At 38.3% G+C, this 21,810-nt stretch overlaps 1 protein-coding gene across 3 annotated transcripts in view; it reads right to left on the bottom strand.

The window, feature by feature from the left end:
* Nucleotides 1–16,367, bottom strand: part of LOC306998587 (interleukin-31 receptor subunit alpha) — a 21,705-nt gene extending 5,338 nt beyond the window's left edge. For 2 of the 3 annotated variants that reach the window (XM_079612774.1, XM_079612775.1), the window contains exons 1-8: nucleotides 16,148–16,367; nucleotides 14,756–14,847; nucleotides 12,766–12,892; nucleotides 12,044–12,222; nucleotides 8,751–8,890; nucleotides 7,294–7,453; nucleotides 4,686–4,768; nucleotides 1–63 (exon numbers count right to left, since the gene is read on the bottom strand). The exon at nucleotides 1–63 is cut by the window's left edge and continues 160 nt beyond it. In XM_079612774.1, coding sequence (XP_079468900.1) covers nucleotides 1–63; nucleotides 4,686–4,768; nucleotides 7,294–7,453; nucleotides 8,751–8,890; nucleotides 12,044–12,222; nucleotides 12,766–12,892; nucleotides 14,756–14,847; nucleotides 16,148–16,350 — 1,047 coding nt within the window. In that variant the 5' untranslated portion in view covers nucleotides 16,351–16,367. The remainder of the gene's footprint in view (nucleotides 64–4,685; nucleotides 4,769–7,293; nucleotides 7,454–8,750; nucleotides 8,891–12,043; nucleotides 12,223–12,765; nucleotides 12,893–14,755; nucleotides 14,848–16,147) is intronic. The other variant, XM_079612776.1, reaches the window with a different exon arrangement.
* Between the last annotated feature and the right edge of the window lie 5,443 nt (nucleotides 16,368–21,810).

Raw genomic sequence — 21,810 nt, 5'->3', positions numbered from 1 at the left:
CTCGCTGCGACAGGACACTGAGTAACTCAGCACAACACCATTGACCTCAGGCCAGGAGACAGGCTGAAACACACACACACAACCCAAAGATATTCATTATTATGAATAATTAGACATGCTTTAAAGCAGGTCATTGGAGTAAGATGCATATGCAGGCAGATAGTGTAGTTACAAGATCTACCAGCAGGGGCTAAAAGGGCCATGAAAAGCAGACAAACTTCATCACAGCCGCAGCTACGGAGCAAGTATGGACTTGCTACTGCTAAGACACACTGCTGAAAGCATGCAAGTTATGCTGCTGCTGCTTAAATATACATATATAAATCCGGTAGCAGATCTAGGCAGGTGGAGCTGGGGGAGGGGGAGGGTTTCAGAGCAACTCTGATGCAGGATTAGCTTACAGCAAACAATAAACCAGACTATTTAAATGCTGAGCAAGCAATCTCATTGGCTGCAGGATAAGCAGAGGCCAATCAGCTTGTGCCATGCAGTAAGGATGTGATTGCGTGTAGATTGCATGTAAAGGAAATAAAAAAAAAGAGAAAAAAAAAAAAAAAAAAAAAAAAAGATTGCATGTATCAGCCTGCGCCCTCTAGAGTTTCATGACTGAACTAGATTTTTATAATACTTATCAATTAATTGTTACCTTTAGAAAGTATGATGAATTTAAAACACATAACAAGCAACCAATTTCTGCAAAGAATCTGCAAATATTATAATGCATTTTAAATTCAATTAATTATGAAAAGATAGTGCATTATAACATAATAAATACATTAATAATGCATAACACATAAAGGCTTTATGTTAAGTGTTACCAACATATGAAATGAAAATTTGAAATGAAACTGACAGCCCTAAAAAATTATTTATATTAAACTTTCCACCAACTAAGGATTTACTTATTTATTTTGTTTGTCAGAACAGATTTAGTCCTGCTTTAGTTGATCCACACTAAATGTAACTAAATGAAAATGACAAACATGTAAAGGAGTAAACATGCATGACTTCTGTCTTTAATTAGCACTGGGTTCTGTGTTCATTTCCTGTTCCAAATGTTCCTCTATCACCTCACACCAGATCATATTAATCACAGCAGCCGTGAGCCTGGAATCATTCTGAGGTTATTATCCTTCGAAATGTTATTGCAAGCAGTGAAAACCGCTTATTAAAACCTATTAAGTTGAACTGAGGCCTCATTAATTATTATTCTGTAAAACTCAACGAGTAGATGAGGGTACGGACAAGTCAGGGACTAGATCTTCTTGTAGAAGGATGATACTTCACATTGGACCCCATTGACTTTCAATGTTCAAAAAGACATTAAAATGTTCAGATTATCTTTTTTTGTGTGTCAAACAGTCATACAGGTGAAGTGTGAACAACATGAGGGTGAGTAAATTATGACAGTTGTCAGAGTTGTCATTTTTAACAGGATTATCAATTTTGGGTGAATTATCTCTTTTAAAGCTACACTGTGTAGGATTTACTCCCATCTAGTGGTGAAATTGTATGAGACTAGCAACTGAATATTACTTTCTAGCCCCTCCCACTCGCTGGGCGTTTTAATTCCTGGCCGTACTATCTGTCGGCAGTCGCGAGTAATCTCCCCCTCGCATTCGTCACGTGCCACTGAGGCCCCATCCACACTACTGCGTTATCGTTTAGAAACGGAGACCTTTTGCTACGTTTGCACCTCCCGTCCAGACTACAACGGCAAAAACGAAGACCTAAAACGGAGAAGTTTAGAAACGCTGCCGACCGCGTTTTGAATCTTCGGAGGGCATTTTAGTGAAGACGGTTAAAACGGAGGACTTTATAAACGATGACGCAGAGGCTCACGCTCGGCTCTATGATTGGGTGTCATCAGTCATGGCGTATCCTTCCCTGATTCGTCAGCCACCCATCACATGACCCGTCTCCGGGAAGAAAACATACAAAATCAGCCTGGACTACGTAACGTTAGTGACTGCAACATGGATAACGAATTACAAGCGTTACTGACGTTGATGTCTTTGCTAGCAGCTGTTGTGCAAGTAAATTCTGCATTTTATAATGCTATAACTGCCTACATGCGCCTGTTTACACCGGCACGCGCATGCCCAGTGTTGGTGAATGGTCACGTGATCCGCGTTTTCAGCCGTTTTAATGCGGACGGAGATCAATTCTAATACGCAGCTAAAACGCTGGTGTGGACGGAGATCGTATTCGTTTTAATTCTCCGTTTCCAAACTAAAATGCAGTAGTGTGGTGGATGAGGCCTGAGTGAAAAGCGAATTTCCAGGTATGTCCCTCTTTGGCTAATGTATTTTCAAGATGGAGGCATGGCTTCATGGCTTCCGCAACATGGCGACTCGCTCGTATGTATTCTGAATGGCAGAGCCTACGCTTACGAGAATACTTGATTAGTTGGTGGAAGTAATTACACACGAATGAGCACATATCATTTTGAAAGAACATAACAAAGTGTTTTTTGCTAAGAATCAACTTTAAAAATGACACAGTCTAGCTTTAAAAAGTTAGTAGAGAAGCAATCTGGTATAGAATATTCTACAGATTGTCTAATCACTAAATCAGGCGCTAAATGTTGTAAATTCAGCCATATCAGTTGATATGTGGAGGCAGGATGGATGTGGTCGTTTGCTGTTTGTCAGATTTAAGTTGACAGGAAAATCTGAAAGAGTGTTATTAAAACAGGAAGTGCCTTGAGCCTGAAATGTCTCAGATATCATAAACTGTGCTCAGATTGTGCCAAGATAAAGTCTGCAATCAAAGTCAGAGATCTCAATAACATCGCCTTGTATGTCAACAGACTCATTAGTGTCTGTTTTTAATTCTCATTTCAAGAAACTATAGGTGAATCATCTTTATAAAAAGCAAACCCAAAATAACTGAGAACTACAACAATGCTCTATAAAAGAGGAGCCTGTTTTTCTGTGGGCTCAGTGTTTTAGCTGCGTTTCGCAATCATCCTTTGAAACACATCCTCCTCATGTATCTTTTTTTGTGTGTCAAACAGTCATACAGGTGAAGTGTGAACAACATGAGGGTGAGTAAATTATGACAGTTGTCAGAGTTGTCATTTTTAACAGGATTATCAATTTTGGGTGAATTATCTCTTTTAAAGCTACACTGTGTAGGATTTACTCCCATCTAGTGGTGAAATTGTATGAGACTAGCAACTGAATATTACTTTCTAGCCCCTCCCACTCGCTGGGCGTTTTAATTCCTGGCCGTACTATCTGTCGGCAGTCGCGAGTAATCTCCCCCTCGCATTCGTCACGTGCCACTGAGGCCCCATCCACACTACTGCGTTATCGTTTAGAAACGGAGACCTTTTGCTACGTTTGCACCTCCCGTCCAGACTACAACGGCAAAAACGAAGACCTAAAACGGAGAAGTTTAGAAACGCTGCCGACCGCGTTTTGAATCTTCGGAGGGCATTTTAGTGAAGACGGTTAAAACGGAGGACTTTATAAACGATGACGCAGAGGCTCACGCTCGGCTCTATGATTGGGTGTCATCAGTCATGGCGTATCCTTCCCTGATTCGTCAGCCACCCATCACATGACCCGTCTCCGGGAAGAAAACATACAAAATCAGCCTGGACTACGTAACGTTAGTGACTGCAACATGGATAACGAATTACAAGCGTTACTGACGTTGATGTCTTTGCTAGCAGCTGTTGTGCAAGTAAATTCTGCATTTTATAATGCTATAACTGCCTACATGCGCCTGTTTACACCGGCACGCGCATGCCCAGTGTTGGTGAATGGTCACGTGATCCGCGTTTTCAGCCGTTTTAATGCGGACGGAGATCAATTCTAATACGCAGCTAAAACGCTGGTGTGGACGGAGATCGTATTCGTTTTAATTCTCCGTTTCCAAACTAAAATGCAGTAGTGTGGTGGATGAGGCCTGAGTGAAAAGCGAATTTCCAGGTATGTCCCTCTTTGGCTAATGTATTTTCAAGATGGAGGCATGGCTTCATGGCTTCCGCAACATGGCGACTCGCTCGTATGTATTCTGAATGGCAGAGCCTACGCTTACGAGAATACTTGATTAGTTGGTGGAAGTAATTACACACGAATGAGCACATATCATTTTGAAAGAACAAAGTGTTTTTTGCTAAGAATCAACTTTAAAAATGACACAGTCTAGCTTTAAAAAGTTAGTAGAGAAGCAATCTGGTATAGAATATTCTACAGATTGTCTAATCACTAAATCAGGCGCTAAATGTTGTAAATTCAGCCATATCAGTTGATATGTGGAGGCAGGATGGATGTGGTCGTTTGCTGTTTGTCAGATTTAAGTTGACAGGAAAATCTGAAAGAGTGTTATTAAAACAGGAAGTGCCTTGAGCCTGAAATGTCTCAGATATCATAAACTGTGCTCAGATTGTGCCAAGATAAAGTCTGCAATCAAAGTCAGAGATCTCAATAACATCGCCTTGTATGTCAACAGACTCATTAGTGTCTGTTTTTAATTCTCATTTCAAGAAACTATAGGTGAATCATCTTTATAAAAAGCAAACCCAAAATAACTGAGAACTACAACAATGCTCTATAAAAGAGGAGCCTGTTTTTCTGTGGGCTCAGTGTTTTAGCTGCGTTTCGCAATCATCCTTTGAAACACATCCTCCTCATGTATATTTGAAAACAGATTTCTACAGAACAAAAGCAAACCTTCCAGAGCAGGGTGAGGCGTCTCTTTCCAGCTTCTTCTGCAGGTTGGATGTGTCTCCAGAGCCGAGGAGCCGCAGACGGGGCTGAGGAAAGATCAGTCCTATTACTCATATTCATCCATACGACCACATTTAACCACTCTACTAAACGCAAATGACTCAAACTGATGTCAGCAAACACTGAAACAGACCGCTGTTACAGATCGAAACAGATCGAGTGGTCTAGAACTGCTTTGAACAAGTGTCTGTTTGGTGGGATGTGAAAATGCACGTCATTTGAGAGATTCAAGCCAAAAAGTGGCCCCTGTTATGCTATTTTAATGGTTCCTAATTCGTTTTGGAGTCTCCTACAATAGGCTTACATGCATCCAAGGTCAAAAAACACTTTAATTTTCTAATAATATACATTGCAGCATCAGCTCTTTTCTCACAGTGTCTAAACGGTCCTCATCCTTTGGAAGAGGATTTGCTTTAGCAGAAAACAGAAAACAGCATCTTCTCCACATGTTGACAACGCTATTCCAGTCTCAGCTTCAACTGCAGTGTGTTTGAGGGTCAAAGAAGACCTTGTTTCCAGGCAGCCAATGAAGAACATAGGCTGGCATTATGCAAATGTATAGCATGGTCTGGGTGAATACTCGATTCTGATTGGCTGCAGGGTGTCCATTAAAAAGTGATACCTAGTAAAGGAGTTCTAAAAACTGTTAGATTTCGATTGTAAAACTAATTAAAATATAAACTAATGTGTTATTTGGCAAGAAAACATGGTATAAGCGGGTTAATGCCCTTCGAGGTGTCCATTGTCAGGTATTAATGGACTTCGCTTGTTCACTTGTTATGTAGGTTCATGCAGGAATTGAGACTGTAATTATTGACCTCTCGTTTCGGCAGTTCCGAATCGGTTCTTTCTTTTGAAAGAATCTGTTGTTCGTTTTGATCTTTACATTTCGCTTTGATCAGACATTTTACATTTTACAACAGCTACAGTATATTACACACTACAATACATGAAAGGTAATACTGAAAAAGCATAACAGAGGCACTTTAACAAGGGAAATAATGCTATAGGGATGACGTATTTTTGTAGGTCAAAACCCGGAAATGAGTTCGTATTTTAGCACTTCTGGCTCCATTGTCCTAAAGTCAATGGGGTTTTTTAAATGGGTTTTTGGTTAAATGCCTGAAATGGCAGACAAAGGTCACCGTGATTTTGCCAAGTAAGACATGTTTTTGGATCAGCAAGCATACTTTGTTGTCAGCATCCTGGAACAACATTCCTGTCTGGAAATGTAGTCCTATCCCTGCCCCTAAACCTAACCCTACCCAAAACTTCCCTAAATCAGAGGGAAATTAAACTGATAGAAGGACCTAACCCTGGTCTTAAGCCTAAACTTGACATAAACTGTAAACTTGTCCCCTCAAATCTGATTGGTTCCCACAAAGATGTTGATCCAGGATCATGTTGTACTTGGTGAAATCACGTTCACCGGCAGACAAAAGGTTTATGGTTAACTCAAACTCAAATAATTTTCATGTTTTATTCTACAACATAAAATACATCACAATTCCCCCTTGTGAAGCTTTTACTTGTTTTGAAAAAGTGTCTAAATGAGACTGCAGAGTTTGTTGGTGAAATTAAACATCATCTCACTGAACAGGTAAACTACTCTCCAGTCTGCTTTCACAGCCTCGTTGTGTTTATAATCGCGCTCTTGTAAACTCTCTTAGCTCACGTGACATTTAAGTGCTGTAGTGCGTTTATAGCCTACGTTTAGCTTTTTACTTCTGCCGATTGAATTTAGGCTTCAAAAGTTCATTTGTCAAGATTATCATGATGAACAAAACATTTAAGAATCATAAGCTTTCGCTTATTTTATTCATCATCCAAAAGCCAATGGAAAAATCCTATGGGGTCTCTGTTGTGGGAACCAGGTGATGCTAGCTTCTGGGTTGGCCTACAGAAATACGTCATCCCTGCAGCGCTCTATGCCCGAGTTTTACCTTTCTCGAACTTCTGCATCTTGCATGGTAAATATTACATCCATAAACAAAAATGTGCAAAATGCATACCTAAATGTAATTTATTCTTAATAGAGATGGAATCGCTAAAGAAGTCATTAAAGTTAATTAAAAATAAAAGAATGAAATTTTGAATTTTTTTATATTTTTATATTTATAACTAACATACGGTTACAAGTACTATACGCTACCAATCTAGTATGTGGAAACACTGGTATAATTGTCTCCTGGTAGAACAATGATTCTCTTTAAAAAAAAATGTTTTTACTTTTTTTTTATGTGTAGGTATGTGTATGCATGTGCATTTATGGATATGTTTTTATATATTGTTGTGGGTAAGATTTGGACCTTGAGTCTGTAATAAAAGTTTTTGATTGATTTTGATTGATTATATTGAAATGTCACCACTGTTTACTAAATTCTATGAATCTTGAATATGTCAATAGGAAAATGGAAGTAATATTTAGCTTTTGACTTGTCAATTTGTTTAAGGATATGTGATATCTGTCCTTTGAAGCATTCTTGTTGTGTGCTGAAATCAGTGATTTGAGTCATTTGTTTCAATAAAAAATAAAAAAATAAAGTTTTACCGTTCTCCGCTGTGGTGGTGTCTATAGAGGTCCATGAGCTCCAGTGAGCATATGCTCGATCATCCTGAGCTCTCAGTCTCACTGTGTACTTGGATCCAGGGTGTAAGTGACAGAGCTTCAGTGTCTCATTGGAATACGCTTGTATAGTCTGTGATCGAGTCTACAGGATCATAGGAGAGAGTTTCAGTATAACAACCACCAAATATAAATCTAATATTATATTTGGTGTAATCAAAAAAACTGTTTTGTTAAAAACCTTTGTGAAAAAGTAGACTTTAGCAACTTTTAAAGGCCAAATTTACACAGACAATCACCAGATTAAAGTATGTCACTTCTCAGACAATCCACAACCTCTCAAACGCCAATTCAACGTTCAATCTGCGAAAAACAAGTGCCGACCAATGGCAACATGCCGACAGGGGTAACAACACACTGATCCGACAAAACCCTGACTGTTGGCGTCGGTTGGCGGGCGTCTGTTGTTGCAGTGTGAATTGGGCTTAAAATAGTACTTATTATGGATATAATACTTTAAAAGAATATACAGTACATTGTGTGAATTTTGTTCTTCTATTCTTGTATGTCATGCATTTAAATATATTTTTAAATTGCATATATTTGTACTGATGAAGTTGCAGTTTAGTACATTAAAAATTTCTATTTAAAAGTAATTTTAAGTAACACACTACAACTAAAATGATAATCTTTACATGTGATTTAGTATGTTAGTCAACATATCAAAATAAGTGTGCTCCTTTAAAGCATGACTATGTTTGAATATAATGATTTTAAATGTACAAAGCTTTTACTTTGACATTATTGCAAAGTGACCTTTTTAAAAGTGTAGTAGTTAGTAAGTAAGTATGTTAGTAAGTATGCACTTGTACTCTTATTTCATTTGTAAATACAGCTTTAAAAAATATACATTTAAGATTTGAAGTACACTAGTGCACATTTAATACAATTAAGTGCACTTCTTCTTCACAAAGAAACCACACACGTGACACTCTTAAAGGGAAAAGTTCAATCAAAATGAAAGTTATATCATTGATCACTGTTTTTGCTCACTCTCCTTCTTTTGTGGAACATAAAAAAAAACCTTTCACACAGGAAAATACAAGGATAATGTGTCCCGGGATCGTTTGATTTTGGTTCATTCACACTGCCAGTGTTTTTCCGGAATCTGTGAGTGCGTTCACACACATCCCGTAAAGACACGTGACGTCAGGATGTGAACTCCTGTCAGATGTCAGTTCTGGGAATGCAACATACAAGCAGTCCTATACAGTGACTTATGCACGGTAATCTACATCTTCTGAAGTCTTTGTGTGCGAAATAGACCAAAATATGATTCATTATTATAATCTAATAAGTTTGAGTTTGGGATGAAATGATGATAGAATTTTCATTTTTAGGTGAACTATCACTCTTATATTTTTGCTCATTATAGTATAAACCTGGTCATGTGTCGTGAACTCCACTTGGAGCCATATGTGTTTTTTCTCATCCTCAGGAAAGCGGTCAATCATTCCCCAGACCACATGCAAACATCCAGCTGATGGCTGGAGATGTTTAATCTGTGGGGGAGGAAGTTTCACTGCAGTAGAGAGAGAAAACATAAGGAGATTAGGAAAGAAAAAAACTCTTTATTGACAGGTTTTTGTTTCCTGTGATCAGAATACAGCCCTTGGCACTGAATACAGGTGCAACAAATGATGAATACTGACTGTAAACATTACAATTGATGGAAATCGGTCATTTGCATAATGCATTCTAATGACATCTTTTGAGACATGTGTCACCATCATATGAAAGGAATGAACAATGTGTGCACGCGCGCTTTTGTTCTTTGTCCATTGCTCGTTGTTTGGGTTGTCACGATCAACCCTGACCTGTTACAATGGCAGAATAGAATACTAGCACACTGCTAATTGCGCTGTATGCCTTAAAAAAATAGCATATGAAATTATGTGGATGACTGGATATGGATAAGTCATGAACATTTAAAGGGTTAGTTCACCCAAAAATGAAACTTCTGTCAGTAATCACTCTCCCTCATGTTGTTCCAAGACCGTAAGACTTCCGTTCATCTTTGGAACAAAAATTAAGATATTTTTTATTAAATCTGAGAGCTGGATCACTCCTCCATAGGCTTCTATGGGATTGAAACTTGCCGACCCAGAAAGTTAATAAAGACAATGTTTAAAATAGTCCAATTGACTACAGTGGCTCAACCATAAGTTTATCAAGCGATGAGAATACTTTTTGTGCGCAAAAAACAAACAAACATAAATAACGACTTTATTCCACTATTGATTTTCTTCTCTGTGGGCCTCGAGTGAGTTCACGTATAACAGCGCAGCACAAAAAGTATTCTCATCGCTTGATCAACTTATGGTTGAGCCACTGTAGTCACTTGGACTATTTTAAACATGGTCTTTAATAACTTTCTGGGCCGGCAAGTTTAAATTACAATAGAAGCCTATGAAGGAGTGAGACAGCTCTCAGATTTAATAAAAAATATCTTAATTTTTGTTCCGAAGATGAATGAAGTCTTACAGGGTTGGACAACATGAGGGTCAGTAATTACTGACATAAGTTTCATTTTTGGATGAACTAACCCTTTAAATGTTCATGACTTATCCATATCCAGTCATCCACACCATATCTACAACTAACATGCTAGATATCTAGAATATATACACTACAATTGAAAAGTTGTAATATTATAAATGTCTTTACTGTCACTTTTGATTTATTTTATGCATCCTTGCTAAAAAGTGTTAATTTCCTACTGACCCCAAACTTTTCACCATAGTGTAGGCTGTCTGGGTAGGCCTATTATGTGTTATCCCAGCAAACACAGAACGTTGGCACAACGTACCTGACCTTCTAACAACGTTTTAACAACATGGCCAAAAGGTTGCTATAACTACGCTGTGTGGTGAAGGTTGTTACAGCATTGTCACAATGTTGACATTAAACCACCGTTCAGGGCCAATGCTTAAGGTTGTGCCTAGGGCGTCTGGACAACCACTGGACTACATAATGTACTCGTCACGGCCCTGAAGCGGGAAAATCAGCCTTTTAAATTCCAACCACCTGTTGGGCTCATTGTGTTCTCATTCATCATCGAGCAAGGATACGTGATTATTGGGTTTAATTTAGCCTACCTCAGCTATCAAACACAACCTACAACTTTAATTTCTAATGTGACTAATGTAGCCTCGCTCGCACTGTTTCGTTTTTCATTTGATTTGTCTGCTATAGATTAATGACATTTTGTTCATTAAATGTCCTGATCTGCCTTTGCTTTTTATGTTTTATTTTGTATGTTGTATTCGTTTATTTCTTTCTTTTTTCCCCACAAATGTATGACTTTTGGAAGTGCAATTTGATTACCATATGCAGTTTTAATAAAGATGAATTAACGAAACCTTCTGTCATTTTTACTCTTCAAAGTGTACACTTGCAGGTGTTGATTATAATTAGGCTAATCATTAAATAATAATGATAAACAATAAACGACAAAAAAGTATATAATTATCTTTAAAAATGCTAAATGGGGGATTTTATAGGCATATCTAGCAGCATATAAAAAAATTGCCAGAACGTCGTCTCTCAGTTGCTGAATGTCGCGCAACAACGTTGCAACAGCCCTGTCGCGTCTTACAATTCTACGTTGTTACAATGTTGCGAGCACGTAGACCGCAACGTTGTCATACCAGAAATGCAACGTGCCAGAGACATTGCCACAACCATAGATATCATACAATAAAGGCTAGATGTCTCGTCCGCGCTGCTGGCCAATGGAGGTCGACGTCTGCACACGGCGGCCATCTTGCCACAGGGGGCTCGCTCACTCGTAACATTGTTTTAATGGTGCATGTACTTTTTAAATAACCATAACTTGCTCAATTTTCTACCGATTTTCAAACGGGTTGGTTTGTTATAAACGCCAGAGATGTAGTTATGACACTGCGTACTTATGAATAATTATAATATTATATATTTAAACATGTTCAAGCATCCAGAATTATAGCCACGTTAATAACGTTTGTAAGAAACCAAACCTTTTGTAAATCCGTCAAGATTTCAGCGAGTTAAGAGTATTTGTGTTCGTGCAGATTACTCACCTTACAGAAAGCTTCCCTGTGACAAGATGGCCGCCGGGTGATGCCGTTCGAGACTCCGCCGTAAGACATCTAGCCTTTATTATGTATATCTATGGCCACAACGTAAATGTGTTTGCTGGGATGATTCCTGTCTTATGTCCCCCTTGTCTTGTGTGGACTTTTGTCATTTCCTGTCCTGTACCATTTTGTATGGTTACCGTTTTTTAGTCCCTTGTAGTTGTTCTTGTTTATTTGGCTCCCCAGGTGTTTCTGATTAGCCACGCCCCCTTGTTATCTTGTTTAGCTTGTTTAAACCCTGTGTCTTGTTTCAGTGTTTGTGGGTTCTTGACTTTGTAATGTTGTTTGTTCTGTTCCCTAGTCTAAGTCTGTCTGTCTAGTTTTGAGTTTATCTAATAAAGCTGCTGCACTTGGATCCTGCTTCCTCCTGGTTTCAACCGCATCGTTACAATATGCACAATGGAAGTTATTAGGCACAATATCCACCCTAAATAGTACAGTAGTAAGTAGTAAGAGATGTAGTGGTATGCTATGTCCAAAGTGTTCATATTTCCAGTTTCAAAGCTACAGTCGGCACAGAGATGCACATTAATGTTGTTCAGTGAAGTGTTGTATACCTGACTCGGGACCGTTGAAGAAGTACAGCGGTGAGCGTATGGATCCGGTGTGTGTGTACGCCAGCACTTCCGCACGGAAACAGTGTAACGCTGAATCGATGGGCTGGACGGAGCAGCTAGACCCTCTGGTTTCACAGACACCCACATTATTGTAGCTTTCTTTGCTTTCACAAAAGGTTCTGTGCAGAATAACACAAGAATATTCACACTCACTTACATGCTTGCATTAATTAAGAGATTAATGAAGTGGTTGATCAATCACAACTCACTCATCCAGCCGACCAATCAGAGCACAGTGTGCTTTTCAGAAGGAGGGGCTTCATAGAGACTGAAACTAAACTGAACGTTACTGACAGACTGGGAAAGAGTTATTGCTGCTAAAAGTGGCTCTACAAGCAACTGAATCATGGGTGTACTTAGATTGTCACAATCCATTTTGGCTTTTATTTTTGTTAATTAAATAATGACACAGTGTAATATGTCATGTGTTGTTGTATTTACCTCATTTTAAGACGTGCTAACGACCAGATGATATTTTATTATATCCTGATACGTAAAACCATATAATTCAAAAGAGTGTACTTTCTTTTTCACATGTATATCATGATATTAATGAGTTACCAAAAGGTACTTTAACAAATACCATGTTACTGATGGTACGATACTGGCCCATAAACATGCTAATACATTTTAGATTGTTTTGTTAGTGTGAAATGTCTCACTTGTTAATCTGCAGTCTGTAGCTGCTGGCGTTCAGGTGGTGGTCGCTCGTTTCCCAATAACAGGTGATGTTGATGTACTCCCGAATCACACACTGCGTGATGGACAGTGTCAACGAAGCTGCCGCTGCTGAGAGAGTTATCACATGCTTAAACGTGTTTCTGAACACAAAAGAAGGGTCTCTGGGCTTAGTCAATTGCATAAAATAACAACATATAGAACATGTGACAACTTGCCCCACCCTGGCATCATGACGCTTGGACCTGAGAATATTTTTTAAACCATTAAAATCTTTTTTAATATTTATTGAGCATGTGTGTAATTGGATCTTTTGGTTGAAACTTTATAGCTACTGGGATTGAGCCCTCAGTGTGACAACTAGCCCCGGTCTGCCTGATATAACCCCTTTTGACACAAAAATCAAGCATAGCGTCAGTTCTGGCAGGTCACGTTAGTCAAGCTCTCATCAGCTGACTCTCAGCTGATCCTCGTCTACCTATAGGAACACAACGCCTATCACCGTATACATATATAAGCTCCTTAAGTATTATCAGCAGCGATTGCGTTTCTAAGGAGCGAATTACCCTCCTCCCTCCCCAGCTCCACCTCTCGCCCAGTCAGGATTTGGCATTCATTCCCCTTGAATCAGAATAAATTCTCGAATTATGTTGTATTTTAAAATCTTGAATGAATGATATCTGCATACTTTCATGTTGGTTCTGTTCTGTTCACCCCAAGGGGGGTGGGGGGTATTGCTGATCTTATCCATGCTAGGCTGCACGGATCCACAGGGAGTTCTTGCCCAGAACAGAACCATACCGCCAAGCCAATCCGTGCTAATTGTCAATCGTATTTGACGATAGAGGTCCTGACAGAAATAGCTGGTGTGCAACATTACCATACAACATACATACTCTCAGCTGATCCTCGTCTACCTATAGGAATACGACGCCTATCACTGTATACATATATAAGCTCCTTCAGTATTATCAGCAGCGATCGCGTTTCTCAGGAGCGAATTACCTCATGTGTGTGTGAACTGAACTCACACACAGCCACAAAACAACCAGCCGTACGGATCAGATTACAGATAGCCTAAAGGGCAAGATATAATCCAGTGCTGGGAATCAGAAGAAACTGAGTGAGACACACACACAGAATGATGTCACAACCACAAATATGTGCTTAATTTTAACTGGCGTTTCGCAACATTGTGCTGTTGTTTTGGCTGACTCAATACTTGTAACATAGTGTGAATGAAAAAACATTGCGCCACAATGCATTGTTTCTTTCTTTTTCTACACAGTTCAGTCAAATGCATATGCAAAATGTTCAATTACTGATTCAGCTGAAATATTTAAACAAAAAAAATATTACTTTGATATGAGGTGTACACTTGTGAAGAACATACAAAACTGTCAAATATAATCCTTATATTGTATTAATAAGATGCCATCATTGCAACATGTTCATTGTGTCTGCTTCACTGAATACATGATGTTAAATAACCACATATCTTATAGCTGTATATTACTGGCATGTGGGCTTTACTTTGACAATCTCTGACTGATAACATTGAAACATGATTTTTTTTTGTGAACCTGCTCACGTCGCGTGAAAAGCCCTGTACAAATAAACTTGAATTGAATACCAAAATATCACAATTACATGGTGGCGTTTGATGTATTGCATCAGATTTGAGACATGTGAGAACCACTGGTGTTATTGACGTCCAACCAGCACCATATTTGCATATAGCTTAGAAAGATCTTCAGCAAATAAAAATTGAAATACCGGCTGTTCTTAAATCAAAACTTGCGTATGAATAACAAGTCATGTGATTAAACGTGTAAGTCGAGCACATCAGAGATAGTTCATCACATCCAACCTGTCAATTACACAAGATCTTTAACTAAACCTTTGACACGGCCAATACCCTCATTTTAACTCAGTAGAAAGTAAATGTACATGTATTATTATAAAATCTCTAACCTGTGTCCAAGAACTTGTTCATTACGTACATCCAGAGCAGGAGTCCAGCTTGAGAAGGCTTCCTTTGGCTCATTTCTGACGTGAAGACTGTCCTGTGAAAGCAATTCATCTCATTTTAGCTGAATGTGAACGGATTCACAGATCAAGTAAGCAGACAAACTCTTGCGCAACGTTACTACATACATTGTGTCCAATCACTGGATGTATGGATTCAGAAAAGTATATTTTTAGAGGCTAAATATAAAAGATAGAAAAATAAACAAGTAATAAAATATGAATATATTATTATTATGATGATGATTATATTATTTAAAATATTAAAATACATAAATTAATACATAAAAGTAATAATAAGAATAAGTCGAATTACCATAGGAATGGATTCAGAAAAGTATATTTTTAGAGGCTAAAATATATAAATAAATGAATAAACAAGCAAATAACAAAATATGAATATATTATTATTGTTATTATTAATAATGATAATAAATAAATACACACATAAAAGCAATAATAATAATAAGTTATGTTTGAATCCAGAAAAGTATAGAGGGTAAAAAGTTAATAATACTAAAGATCCCACTTTATATTAAGTGGCTTTAACTACTATGTACTTACATTGAAATTAATAATTTGATACAATGGACTTATTGTGTATATACATGTTTTTACATTGTACTTATATTTTTAAAATACCTGAATGTAATTACAGCTGTAATTAATTTTATGTAATTACATTTGTAATAATTACACTGTTGACCCTTCCTTACACCTTAAACCACCCTTAAACCTAACCATACCAGCACACCTGTCCCTAACCTTACCCGTATCACACCGCAATAGCAGCAAAAGTGTTTTACAATACAACATGAACACAATAAGTAGGCTACATTGTACTTATATTTCTATGTAAGTACATAGTACTTAAAGCCACTTAATATAAAGTGGGACCAAAAAGCAATTATAATAAAAATAATAAGTTCAATTACCAGATGAATGGATTAAGAAACGTATATTTTTTTAGGCTAAAAATAGAGGAAAAATAACAAATAATAAAATATTAATATTATGGTAATGTTATTATTGGTGTTATTAATAATAATATATTTTAAATATTATTTAAAAAGTGGAAATCAATAAATAAAAGCAATATGAAGAAGAAGAATAAGTCCAATCACTGGTTGAGTCCAGAAAGGTATATTTTTAGAGGGTAAAAAGTAAATAAAAAATAAAACGTAATTCATTCATATTTTCTAGTCGTTCAGTCAAAACAGATTCACATTTAACATGCATGAGAGCGCAAATGAAGCAACTAAATGACTTTTATGGCGGATTTCCCGAACAAAGCGAAAGCAAGAAAAACAGCGTAAAGTCGCCATGTGCACGAGTTACCTGTGCTGGATGAAGAAGAGGATGAAGCTGGAGAAGAGTTGAATGCTGAACTCAACATTTCCAGCCTGCCCTTTAAGTGTCCGGTGGTGTGTGTGTGTGTCTGTCGATATAGACGCTGATGTGACGCCAGACACGCGTGAGGAAGACAGTTCGTTCGTGTGTTGAGTGGGGTGTTGCTTCTGTACACAACAGGCTATCATCATCTCAACTAATGGAGTTGGCTATACATCTGCTGGATAATATCGTTCTGTATCCTAGCTGACATATAAACGGTAAAAAACAAAACAAAAACAAAAAAAACAACAACAAAAAAAAACATTTATTTTCATGTTTCACTTCTATAGGCTATTTTTTTCCAATAGTTATGCATCAAATATTAATTTAAAACTACAACAAAAACAAACCTAAAATTTAAATGCAACTAGGCTATATGATTAAACTAGACAGAGCTTCAGTGTTATGTTTATCTTTTCCTTCAAATGACTCACAACGCCATTGAAACACAGGAAATGCTCATTACACGCTGAGATTATTAAAAAGAGAATGATTGGAACATTTTATGCTTGTTTTCCAATGTTTTCCAGTGCAGCTTCTGAACATTGTGAACTTCATAACATTAGTGTGATTATAGTTTTGGGAGTCTTTCTGTTAGAAAAAGACATAATTTAAGATATTTGACAATTATAATAAAGGAAAAACTGCAATAGTTTTGAGGATAGATTGAAAATGGTGACTGAATGGTGTCCTCCTACGACACAGCTGATGTTTAGAGGTAACGCGTCTTCTTAAAGGATATTTAGATCAGATGTGGTTTCGAGCGGTTTATATTCCTCAGAGAGAGAGAGAGGCATGTTTGTTTTTTAACTACGTCAGATGGAAAACATTCATGAAATTGCAAATCCCACTCAACACACAACCTCAAAGCACTCGTGTGGAGATACAAGAGATATAGGCTAGACTGAACACACAAACAGGGGCATTCGTCATTATTAACAGTCGCCAGTGTTACGAATGCTTGCCATCCTTGAAAAATGCTAAAGGATGCATGTAATAATTGTGTAAAGCAAACTTTTTAGATTTCTGGAAGAAAATCCTTTATTTCAAAGGACCTAAATGTGCTGATTTCGAGAGGTTCTCTCAGAGCTGTGGGTGAAGAAACATGCTGAAGTTTGGCTGCTTAATGAACAATACAGTATATAAGAATAAAGGCAAAATGACAAACAAAGTGCAACATGTTATAAAAAGCTGCTTCAAATCTCGCCTTAACCAAATATTTGCTTAAAAATTAGAATATTGAGATATTTGAACAAGAATCATTCATGCAGTAATGCTTATTTGAAGACTTTCATTTTGTTTTCTGCATGGCATTGTGTTATAACTTTTTTTGCTATTAGTTTTTGTCACAAGGAGTGATAAAAACAAACAGTAAAAGTGGATGAACTACAATGAGTCAGTCAAATAAACTGTATAAATAGAGATTACACATTCAAATGAGTAATGTACTTATGTAAAATGACTTAGTCTGTCATTAACGGGTGTTAAATAATCACTCCTGCTCACATCTCAGTTCTCAACTCCCCTGCAGTCCCATTACAACAGGATATTGGAACAATACAGTATGCAGCGGATTCTCCTTCAATAACATGAAACGAGTGATCACCTCCCCTCGGAGCTCTGCAAAATACAAATATAACGTCAGCACACGTAAACTGTGGTTTGTGGAACAGCCAGGAGAAATAACACAATTATTGCTCTTCAAACACAACACGTTTCACTGAGTAACTCTTAATATTACAGTGTGAAGCTGATTCAACTAATAAACTGGTTATGTTTGCAATAGAATAGCTTACGGCATGCTGTATACTGAAGATTGTTTTCATAAATAAAAAAGGGAAACAATATGTATTATGTAACAATAAACATTCCAATAGTACACTGTAAAAAAAAATATTATTAAAGTGCGTTTTACAAGAAAATACTATTTCAGTTTTTCTACTCCGAAATCATGTTTAATTCAATGTGTTACTTGCCTTCTTGTGAAAGTTACTAGAAATTAAATAGTAAATCACATGACCTCATTATGTGCATGGTTAATTCTGCAAGTCATGTCATCATCTTAGAATTAAATATGTATTGGGATTTTTTATTTATTGAGCATTGCATTGTGGGATACAGTACAGTAGTGTGCACTGTTAAAAGCACATTTGGGCAGTACAGATGCTATGCATACAGAATATGTGTATACTACACACAGATGCATGGCAGTAACATCAGAATATATGAATAAGGTATATGACAAACTCAGGTTTTGGACAAAGGCCACAGAGAATGTCCACTGGGAGTCGAGGTTGGTGCTGTGGTTCAAAAATATTGAATTTGCTCAAAGATGCACGTCATGTGTTTTTCACGTGAAGAGAAAAAAGACTTCCCAAGAAATGATATCAACCCCATGTTGAGAAAACATGACGGGTCTATAATGACATAAGGACATTTACTCACTCACTCCATCACTCACTCACTCATTCCATCACTCACTCACTCCATCACTCACTCATTCACTCATTCACTCACTCACTCACTCACTCACTCACTCACTCACTCCATCACTCACTCCATCACTCACTCACTCCATCACTCACTCACTCACTCACTCCATCACTCACTCACTCACTCCATCACTCACTCACTCACTCACTCACTCCATCACTCACTCATTCACTCATTCACTCACTCACTCACTCACTCACTCACTCACTCACTCACTCACTCACTCACTCACTCCATCACTCACTCACTCACTCCATCACTCACTCACTCACTCCATCACTCACTCACTCACTCACTCACTCCATCACTCACTCATTCACTCACTCACTCATTCACTCACTCACTCCATCACTCACTCCATCACTCACTCACTCCATCACTCACTCACTCACTCACTCACTCCATCACTCACTCACTCACTCACTCCATCACTCACTCACTCACTCACTCACTCACTCACTCACTCACTCACTCACTCACTCACTCACTCCATCACTCACTCACTCACTCACTCACTCACTCACTCACTCACTCCATCACTCACTCACTCCATCACTCACTCACTCACTCACTCCATCACTCACTCACTCACTCACTCACTCACTGACTCACTCACTCACTCACTCCATCACTCACTCACTCACTCCATCACTCACTCCATCACTCACTCACTCACTCCATCACTCACTCACTGACTCACTCACTCACTCCATCACTCACTCACTCACTCCATCACTCACTCACTCCATCACTCACTCACTCCATCACTCACTCACTCACTCACTCCATCACTCACTCACTCACTCACTCCATCACTCACTCACTCCATCACTCACTCACTCCATCACTCACTCACTCCATCACTCACTCACTCACTCACTCACTCCATCACTCACTCACTCACTCACTCCATCACTCACTCCATCACTCACTCACTCACTCACTCACTCACTCCATCACTCACTCACTCACTCACTCCATCACTCACTCACTCACTCCATCACTCACTCACTCACTCACTCCATCACTCCATCACTCACTCACTCACTCCATCACTCACTCACTCACTCACTCCATCACTCACTCACTCACTCACTCCATCACTCACTCACTCACTCACTCACTCACTCACTCCATCACTCACTCACTCACTCCATCACTCACTCACTCACTCACTCACTCACTCACTCACTCACTCACTCACTCCATCACTCACTCACTCACTCACTCACTCACTCACTCACTCCATCACTCAGTCACTCACTCACTCACTCACTCACTCACTCACTCACTCCATCACTCACTCACTCACTCCATCACTCACTCACTCCATCACTCCATCACTCACTCACTCACTCCATCACTCACTCACTCACTCACTCACTCACTCCATCACTCACTCACTCACTCACTCCATCACTCACTCACTCACTCCATCACTCACTCACTCACTCACTCACTCACTCACTCACTCCATCACTCACTCACTCACTCACTCCATCACTCACTCACTCACTCACTCACTCACTCACTCACTCACTCACTCACTCACTCCATCACTCTCACTCACTCACTCACTCACTCACTCACTCACTCACTCACTCACTCCATCACTCACTCACTCACTCACTCACTCACTCCATCACTCACTCAGTCACTCACTCCATCACTCACTCACTCACTCACTCACTCACTCACTCCATCACTCACTCACTCACTCACTCACTCACTCACTCCATCACTCACTCAGTCACTCCATCACTCAAAACAATCTAATGGAAGCATTAATGGGTCTCTCGTGAGTTCAGTTGTGATGAAGAATTTAATGGAGAAGAACTTAAGATGACATAAACACAACTTACTGTACATCAGCTCAAGTAATAACATGAGTCATTTACTGGTTTCTGAATATCAAAACCAATCAATTGTTAAACATCTCAGAAATGTGTAAAATGCAATGCCTTAAATCAATTCAGCAGAAGAACATGTAAAGTGAGCAGTGTGAACAGTTATGTCCTTGAGAGGGATTTCTTTTAAAACGTATGTTCGTTTTTGATCAAGTTGAAGTTTTGGATAGCAACATTACCTATGATGAAGTATTTAAAACTATTATGTCAATGAGCAATGGAAAAGCCTCTGGTCCAGATGGCATTATTATTGAGTTGATGATCACATATGTTATATTTCCTATCAAGCTCTCTCTATAGAACTAAATATTAGACATGTGACTTCCCCGAGGCTTGGTGTGAGGCCGTGATTTGCCCATTATATAAGAATGGTGATAAAAACAATGTTGACAATTATAGAGGAATCTCATTGCTTAATGTACTTGGTAATTTTTTTACAAAGTTTCTGAACAGGAGACTTAGTAGCTTTTGTAGAAGTAAATATTATGTTTTATGAAGAACAAGCAGGTTACAGGTCAGGCTATTCCACAATGGATCCTATTTTTATTCTACAGTCAGTCGTTCAGAAATATATTACGAAGCGAAAAGGAAGGATGTACTGTAGTGCCAGGGAGTGTGGGTCATATGAGAGCGTTAACATCTATTCTGAATCAACGACTGAGAGAAAAAGCACATAGGCTAATGCATGGTTGAATATATTCACAATGCAAATCCCTGGTGGTACAAGAGAGCTACATTGCATCTGTATATAACACAGCTGGTATGATCTTTGTTCCTGTTCAGATGCTCAGGTTTAGCCATAGACAGGTAGATGGAGTATACCATTGACAGAGAGAATTTGTAATTATTGTAATCTAACTTTAATACCTCTGTGATTGAAGACGAGAGGCATTTCTTGTATGATTGTTCTGTGTGTGTGGATCTGCGTAAGAAATATCTGAGTGATCTCACACTTTTGGTGATGTTTGTATTGATGTGTCACGGGTCTGTGAGCCGAAGCATGCATGGAGATTGGCATTGTACATATAAGACCCTGGATCACAAAAAACAGTCACATGACGCACGGGTATATTTGTGACAATAGCCAACAATACATTGTATGGGTCAAAATGATCCATTTTTCTTTTATGCCAAAAATCATTAGGATATTAAGTAAAGATCATGTTCCATGAAGATAATTTGTAAATTTCCTACCGTAAATATATAAAA

This window comes from Phoxinus phoxinus (genome assembly GCF_949152265.1).
Source record: "Phoxinus phoxinus genome assembly, chromosome: 5".
Lineage (NCBI taxonomy): Eukaryota > Metazoa > Chordata > Actinopteri > Cypriniformes > Leuciscidae > Phoxinus > Phoxinus phoxinus.
This window is presented reverse-complemented; position numbering and strand designations above follow the sequence as displayed.